At 29.3% G+C, this 9079-nt stretch overlaps 1 protein-coding gene across 1 annotated transcript; it reads left to right on the forward strand.

Moving 5' to 3' along the window:
• Nucleotides 1-6247: 6247 nt before the first annotated feature.
• Nucleotides 6248-9079, forward strand: LOC107006914 (receptor-like protein 9DC3). The gene is made up of 2 exons (XM_015205423.2): nucleotides 6248-8766; nucleotides 8965-9079. The coding sequence occupies exons 1-2, from the start codon at nucleotides 6248-6250 to the stop codon at nucleotides 8996-8998; spliced, it is 2553 nt and encodes an 850-aa protein (XP_015060909.1). The 3' UTR covers nucleotides 8999-9079.

The raw sequence follows: 9079 nt of genomic DNA on the forward strand, positions 1-9079 counted from the left end.
TTTATTTCTTTTTCTTTTTCTTGTGTGTATTAGAATGGAGCAATTAGGACTTTATATAACATAACTAAGATGGTAATGATGATTTAAAAACTAAATAATCCAAACAGATCAACGATTTTGCCATGTTTTGGTTAATGTTGTTCCACTAAGGTTATGAGATAATGGGAAGCCATGAACAATTTTAATCACCCCTATTTAAAATTTTAATCCAATTTTTTTATTAACTTCCAAGATTTTTTATTTTTTTTTATATTGAAAATTCGATTAAATTTATTTTTTATAAGTTGAGATATGTGGAGGACTAGCAAATATTGTTCATTATTGGGCGCCCATCAGTTATATGTACTTGTTGACTTATATTCCACATCAATATGGCACCATACTTCAATTTCTTTCTTTTCTTTTTCTTTTTTATTGGAATTTTTCGGATTAATTTTTTGTTGCTATTTTTTGGGTGTAAACACGATAAATCCACTTGTTGCAATGTCTTGCAAATCATACACGAGATGTAAGCTATTTTGTGCTAGCCGGTTTTGATAAATTTATTGAAAAATGTTGTACCGTACATACTTTTCATTATCAATAATTAATATTACAATATTTTGGGTTTGATTAGTTCTTGATATAATCACGAAAAATTAGAAGTTATTGTTAATGGCATATATTTAATTAGGGGTACATAAAATAGAACCAAACCGCAAATCAAATCAAAACGAAAAAAAATTGACTAGTGATTGGTTTGACTTGATTTGATATTGAAAAAAATTCCGACAATATTTGGATTGGTTTGACTTTTAACTAAAAAAACAATCCGAGACCAAACCAACCCAACATTATATATATAATTTTAAAATTTTATTTTATAGAATAAAATATTTACTTTAATATAATTTTAAAATGTTTATTTTACTTTTTCATAGTTTTTATCTTTTAATGTATTATTTCAAGTTTGAAACTTAAATTCTGAATGGTTCAATAAAGATCATAGTCCATAGATGTTGGTAATTATAATGAAATTTAAATAAAAAATCAAATTAATACTAACGCAAAAGGAAAATCAATTCAACACTAAGAATGACAATAATATTGAATATTTTTTTTTGATTTTACATTGGTTTAGACAATTTAAATACATAACTTTAATTTCCTTTAATATTTAGTCATGTAACTAATACTTATTAAATTTATTTTCGCATGATTTAGTTCTTGTAAATTATGATCATTTTCATTATGACTAGTTAATTTGCAATATCTATTTTACGCGATTTTATCATTATTATTTTTTTTGTTAGCTATTTTAGTGTCATTAATCATATCATATTCTGTGTTATTTTCTTAAGAAATACCTTAGATAGTTGTATTTTAATATGACTAAAGAAATATTTGAAGTACAAATAAATTATATGTTTGTATGAATACTTCACCGGAAAAAACTCGAAAATCCAAAAAATCAGAGAAAATCCAAATAAAGCCCGAGGTTGAAAATCCGAATTTTATTTATTTTGTTTGGTTTATACATTTAAAATTTTGACACAAGTAATTTGATTTTATATTTGAAAAGTCCGAACCAATCCACTCATGTTCACCTCCCCTATATTTAATTGTTTTGGTTATGAACTCAGGTTAATTCAAATTTACATTGTATCTAATTTTAGGAAAGAAGTGCTCTATCAGGGCCGCACCCACCTTATAGCAAGGTGTGTCACTCGACACTGCTTCGTCGAATTTTTTTTATATTTATATTCATATAAAACCTAAAAAATCTGATTACTAGTAAAATGATCGTAGTAAATGGTCACATAAGTGATCTTGACCTATTGGTTGGGCGCATGATTTGTGTAGGAGGTCTTGAGTTTGATCCTCAACAAACCTTTTTTTATGAGAGTTGCAGTAGTTTACTTAATTATGTTTATTAATATGTCTTAAGTAATTTTTATTAATATAATTTTGTTATATTTTTTTTTGTAAATATCGACACCGCTTACACAAAATCATGTGCATGCTCCAGCTCTATGATATATTATTTCCTAGGATTGAACTCCCTACCACAAAAATTGTGGGTTTTGGGCCTTTTCACTTCTTATGTGGATGAATAAAAGCCCAAGGTTTTGAATCTTCCATCCTTTTTTTTGTGGATAAATTTAGCTCAAATTTGACAAGCCCATTTTTGTTCATAAGCCCAATGTTATGGTGCATATGTAAGACTTTCTTTTGGGTTTTATTTGAGAAGAATCACAAGAGATTGAGAGTGGCCATATAGAGAGAAAAGTGAGAGTGCAGATTTTTGCACAAGCTTTAGCTGCCATTTTCAAATCACGATTTCCGCTTCGTTTCTTGTCTGATTGAGCTAATTTTTGTATAGCGTGTTCCTTTCAACTTAATCTTTGATCGGGAACTGATAAGACTGGACAACAGACCAGAACGGGACCATTGGACCGGAACAAACCGGTATCGGATCGCAACGGGACAAGTTGACCAGTACCGGGATGAATCAGACTGGAATTACCGGGACGGATACTCGGTTCCGTCCCGTCCCGTCCCACTATATACCCTGGATGGAACCGGAATGGTATGGTATGGGATAAACGGGATGACACATCCAGTTATTTCAAAAATGATTTTTTTTAATTACGAAAATATGAATATTTCTTTTTATTTTTCTAAGTTTAAATTAATAGTTTTTAAATTTATTATGTAATTTTCTACTTAAGTTTATTTTAAAGATATTCTTTAAAAAACTTTTACTTATTAAGTTTGCAAGTTAAATCTAATTAAGTTTTCATGATTTAAATCTTTTGAATTAACTTGTGTTTCAAATATTTCTCTAGTCCAATCAAAATATAATTATCTAAGGTGTTTCTTAAAAAACATATAATAACTTGTGTTTCAAATATTTAAATCTTTTGAATTAACTTGTGTTTCAAATATTTCTCTAGTCCAATCAAAATATAATTATCTAAGGTGTTTCTTAAAAAGCATATAATAACTTGTGTTTCAAATATTTCTCTAGTCCAACCAAAATACAATTATCTAAGGTGTTTCTTAAAAAAATAACAAAAAATATCAGATGAGTATTGATGACACAAAAATATTCAATTAAAAATAATAATGAAATCATCATATAAAATAAATACTGTAAAGTCCTAATAAAAATGACCATAATTTAAAAGTACTAAATCATACTAAAATAAGTTTAATAAGTATTAGTTACATTACTAAATATTTAAGGAAAATTAAAATTAGATTATGTATTTTAATCATCTAAACCAATGTAAAATTAAAGAACAAAGGGAAAATGCACAACTACCCCCTCAACCTATGCCCGAAATCTCAGAGACACACTTATACTATAATAAGGTCCTATTATCCCCCCTCCCCTGAACTTATTTTATAAGTAATTTTCTACCCCTTTTCGACCTACGTGGCACTAACTTCAAAAAAAAAAAGTCAACCAGCGTTGGGCCCATAAGATAGTGCCACGTAGGCCAAAAAGGGGTAGAAAATTATTAATAAAATAAGTTCAGGGGGTAATTGGACCTTAGTATAGTATAAGTGTGTCTCTGAGATTTCGGACATAGATTGAGGGGGTACTTGTGCATTATCCCAAGAACAAATATTCAATATTATTGTCATTTTTAGTATTAAATTGATTTTCCTTTTGCATTAGTATTAATTTGATTTTGATTTTAGTTTTATTTTAATTATTAACATTTATGAACTATAATCTTTATTGGACTATTCTGAATTCTAAGTTTTAAACTTGGAATAATATATTAAAATATAAAATAATGAAATAGTATAAGAAATATTTTAAAATTATATCAAAGTAAATATTTTTATGTATAAAATAAATTTTTAAATAATATATATAATGTCGGGTTGATTTGGTATCGGGTTATTTTTTTTAGTTAAAATCAAACCAACTCAAATATATTCGAGTTCTTTTTTATAATACCAAATCAAGTTAAACCAAATCACTAGTCGGGATTTTCTCCAAATTGACGTGATTTGTGTTTGATTCGATTTTCAGTTCAATTGTTGTACACCCCTATATCTGATAGTTCTTATGTTCCACAATGTTGTTATTAATTGTTAGTGAATAAATAGGCAATTGTTGGAAGAATGGATGAAAACTACAGAAACCCTCAATAAATAGAATTTGTATTCAATTGGAATAAACAATAATATGAAAATATTGAAAAAATACAATATAATTTAATTAAATTATATATATAATACAATTGAAACTCGAACTAGAAAAAGATGTTACATGTTATAATAAACAACTCTGTTAAATTAATCTTAGATTCCAAAAGGTAGCTCAAGGGAGGAGGATTGTTCAAGCTTATCTAATAACATCAAATTCAATTACTTTCTTAGTTCCAATTTACATGACCTAATTAATTTTTTAGTCCATCCTCAAATGATCGTCACCTCCCATAATTAAAAATAAGTTAACTTTAAACTTTTCATTGACCTTTAATAAAAATGACTTATAATCATATAAATACGCAAAGATAATTTTAGATCACAAATTTTTTTTTAAAAAAAATAAAAATCTTAAAATTTATATCGACTCAAACAATGTCACAAAAATTGATACGAATTAGAAAACCTAAAAGATAAATGTTTGATTTTCTCAATTGATTTTGTTTATTTGTGATCTAGTTTTCATAGGATTAATTATTGGGAACTCTCCGAAACCACATACATTTAGGGGCTAATTACATCTCATTTCAGAAATTTTCTCAATTATAAAAATTCTGAATTTTTCATTATTCTTAGATGCATTCCTTGATTGTCTGATACATTGTAAATGATGCATTACTTTATGGGAAGAATGTATCCAAGATAAGATAGAGATGTATCCGAGAAGGGAATGATTGTATATGAGAGGGAATAGGGATGTATCCGAACGAAAATTTTTGTATTATAAAATGATAGAAAATTTTAGAGATTATAATATTTAAATTGTATATTTATATGATTTTTCGTTAATTATCATCTATACATAACTTATTGTAGGACTCTTGCGTGATTTGTACGTAATTATGAGAGTGTAGTTTTAGTACAATATTATTAGAAAGCCTTTCAATATGAAGTGTAAAAGTTGGCGTAAATCACGTAAATATTATTAGTTTAGTGCAATATTATTAAATATAATATTCACCCGGCCGGCCGATACTTTACGAAGCAACACTTGTGCATTGAATTGAGAAATAATCTTTTATATATAAAAAATGATAAAAAAAAATTAAATAAACAATTTTGTAAAGGCTACAAAAAAGAATCTCTCACTACCAACAAAAAACAATTTATATCCTTAGTTAAAATAAATTAAATACAAAAGGAGACCAATGACTAGATCGGTTTGCAGGTTACTATCTCCATTCCGTTTTAGTTGTCAAACGATATAAATTTTGACAAACATTTTAAGATGTGTTTTTTTATCTTATAGATATGAAAGAAGTTGTAATTTATAATATTTTTTGTACAATTTTTAAATATTTAAATTTTATTTTAAGATATCGAATTAATGTAAACTAATTTAACTTTGAAAACAATTAAATTGATTCTTAAAAAGCGCAACATGAACAGTGGCGGAGCTAGAAATTTTATTGAGAATGTCCAAAAAAATGGTGTAGCTATCAAAATAAAACCAAAAAAAAAATATTGTGCGCTATAATTGGGGTTGAAACTCAGAACTCCTTCATTCAAAATGAACACCTATTACCACTCGTCAAAGGTGTAGCTTTTGTTAAGAATGTCCAACTTTAAATATATATATATCCTTCAAATGTAGAATTTAACGTACTTATACAAAGTAACGAAGAGTATTTGGTCGAACAAACGTAATGTTTTCCTACCTACTTATTTGACTTCTCATGCTTGACTAAATCCAAGTCTTTGTTGATTGATGAAAACGGAGTATTTGTTGTAATAACAATCATATCTGTTAAAAAAGATTTAAAAAAAAAAAACATAATATCTGTCATATGACGCTGGTCTAAATTGAGAATAATATTTCTCTATTCATTTGACTTCTTATGCTTAACTAAACAAACTATTGTCCAATAGGGTATTATAATTTTATTAAAATACTACTAATAATAATTATAATAAGACTGACTTGTCATTGACTAACAATACCTTAAAAAAAAGTTCTCTACAATATAAATAAATATGTACACTAAGACAAGTTCATCTAAAGGAAAATATCAAAGAAAATTTCATATCACTATATTTGATGATGGTTCCCAAAATTGTTCAATTTCTCATTCTCTTATATCTCTCTACAGTTACTTCCGCTTCAATTGAGGAAGCAATTGCCCTCCTAAAATGGAAAGCAACTTTCAAGAACAAGACTAATTCCTTATTGGCTTCATGGACACAAAGTTCAAATGCATGTGAGGATTGGTATGGGGTTATGTGCTCAAATGGTAGGGTAAGCAAGTTGGATATTCAAGGTGCTCGTGTCATCGGTACACTCTATGATTTTCCATTTTCGATTCTCCCTTTTCTTGAATATGTTGATCTTAGTGTGAATAATCTCTCTGGAACTATCCCGCCTGAAATTAGCAATCTCACTAATCTTGTCTATCTTGACTTGCACACCAATATGCTTTCAGGCACAATCCCATCACAAATCGGCTCACTAGCCAAGCTCCAGAACATTAACATCTATGACAACCTTTTAAATGGTTCCATTCCTGCCTCATTGGGCAATTTGACCAACTTGTCTATTTTGTTTCTTTATCAGAATAATCTTTCTGGCTCGATTCCTACAGAAATAGGTTATATAAGGTCTCTTACTTCTCTAGATTTGGGTACTAATTCTCTTAATGGTTCTATTCCAGCTTCATTGGGAAATTTGATCAACTTATCTAGTTTGTTTCTTAATGAGAATCACCTTTTTGGCAATATTCCTACTTCATTGGGAAATTTGACCAACCTTTCTATTTTGTATCTTCAACAGAATAACTTTTCTGGCTCCATTCCTGAAGAAATAGGTTACTTAAGGTCTCTTAGTCAACTAGTTTTGGCTAAAAATTCTCTAAGTGGTGCAATTCCTGCTTCATTGGGGAATTTGACCAGCTTAACCTCTATGTATCTTCGTGAGAATCATCTTTCTAGCTCAATTCCTGAAGAAATAGGTTACATCAACACTCTTAGTTATTTAGATTTGTCTACTAATTTTCTTAATGGTTCTATTCCTTCTTCTTTGGGGAATTTGAACAACTTGTATCTTTTGTCTCTTTATGCTAACAACCTTTCTGGTTCGATTCCAAGTGAGTTGGGGAATATAGGAAGACTTGTTACTATGTTTTTAAATATTAATCAACTCGTTGGTTCAATTCCGGATTCCTTAGGCAACTTGAGAAACTTGCAATGGATGTATCTCCACAACAATAATCTCACTGAGAAAATTCCTTCATCGTTCTGCAATTTGATGAAATTGGAAGTGGTGTATTTAGGGAGAAACAACTTGAGGGGAGAAATTCCGCAATGTCTAGTTAATATTAGTGGACTCCAGGTATTGAAAATAGAAGATAATAATCTTGGTGAAGATATCCCTTCGTCTATTTGCAATCTAACATCCCTAAGGATTTTAGATTTGGGTAGAAACAATTTGAAGGGGGCAATTCCACAATGTTTTGGCAACATGGGTGGTCATCTTGAGGTTTTGGATATCCACCAAAACAATCTTTATGGGACTCTTCCAGAAATTTTTACCATTGGAAGTGCACTCAGAAGCTTAGACTTGCATGACAATGAATTAGAAGGAAAAATCCCCCCATCTTTAGCCAATTGCAAGAACTTGGAAATTCTTGATTTAGGAGACAATCACTTTAGTGATACATTCCCAATATGGTTTGAAACTTTGCCAAATCTGAAAGTTTTAAGCTTGAGATCGAACAAATTACATGGGCCAATTAGAGGTTTAAGTAATGAAAACATGTTTTCTAAGCTTCGAATCATAGATCTCTCTTACAATGCTTTCACAGGAAACTTGTCAACTAGTCTGTTTCAAAAATTAAAAGCCATGAGGACAATTGATCAAACCGCGAATATACCAACATATCTTGGTAAATCTGGAGAGAGAGATTACAATGATTCTGTAACCATTTCAACAAAAGGAAGAGAGTATGAACTTGATAGAATTTCAACAATTTTCAAGACTATCGATCTTTCAAGTAACAAATTTGAAGGACATATTCCAAGTAGTTTGGGAGATCTCATTGCACTTCGGGTGCTAAATTTGTCTCATAACAAATTACAAGGTAATATACCATCATCACTTGGAAGTTTATCTTTAATCGAATCATTGGATTTTTCATTTAACCAGCTTTCGGGAGAGATACCACAACAACTTGTTGGTATGACGTTTCTTGCAGTCTTAAATCTCTCTCACAATCATCTCCAAGGTTGCATTCCTCAAGGACGTCAATTTGATACATTTGAAAATAATTCATATGAAGGTAATGATGGATTACGAGGATTTCCACTTTCGAGAAGTTGTGGAAGTAATTGGACACCAGAGACAAATAATAGCGATTATGAGTCAGATGATGAAGAAAGCAATTCTGAATTTCTAAATGATTTCTGGAAAGCTGCTCTTATGGGATATGGAAGTGGGCTATGTATTGGATTATCCATTATATATATCATGATCTCAACTGGAAATTTGAAATGGCTTGCAACAATTTTTGAAAAATTGGAACACAAAATTATGATGCGACAATTAAGGAAGCAGCAAAGTCAAAGGTAAGTTCTTGTTTGATCTTTACTTATATCAACAACTAATTGAATCACCTACCAAAGCATATTTCTCTTTCTAAAATCAATTAGTAGAAGCAATAAAAATGGATTAGGTTTTTCAAAATAAGAAAAAAAGTAAGAGTTAACTTTCTCTTTGAGTAAAAATTAAAATGATATAATAAATAAACAAATTCAAACATGCAGGTGCTTGGGGGAACATTTGGTGGAATGCTCATGAGAAATGTAATGTTATGAACTTTGATGTTATATCAAGTTTATGTAAGATATTAGTGTATTCAATATGTTGTGTATATTGGAT

This window comes from Solanum pennellii, chromosome 12 (assembly GCF_001406875.1).
Source record: "Solanum pennellii chromosome 12, SPENNV200".
NCBI classification, from domain to species: domain Eukaryota; kingdom Viridiplantae; phylum Streptophyta; class Magnoliopsida; order Solanales; family Solanaceae; genus Solanum; species Solanum pennellii.

Bases quoted from the DNA above. Each gene is read 5' to 3' on its own strand.
- LOC107006914 (XM_015205423.2), top strand. From the start codon at position 6,248: ATGATGGTTCCCAAAATTGTTCAATTTCTCATTCTCTTATATCTCTCT. The intron at 8,767-8,964 runs GTAAGTTCTTGT...TCAAACATGCAG, and splicing joins AGGAAGCAGCAAAGTCAAAG to GTGCTTGGGGGAACATTTGG.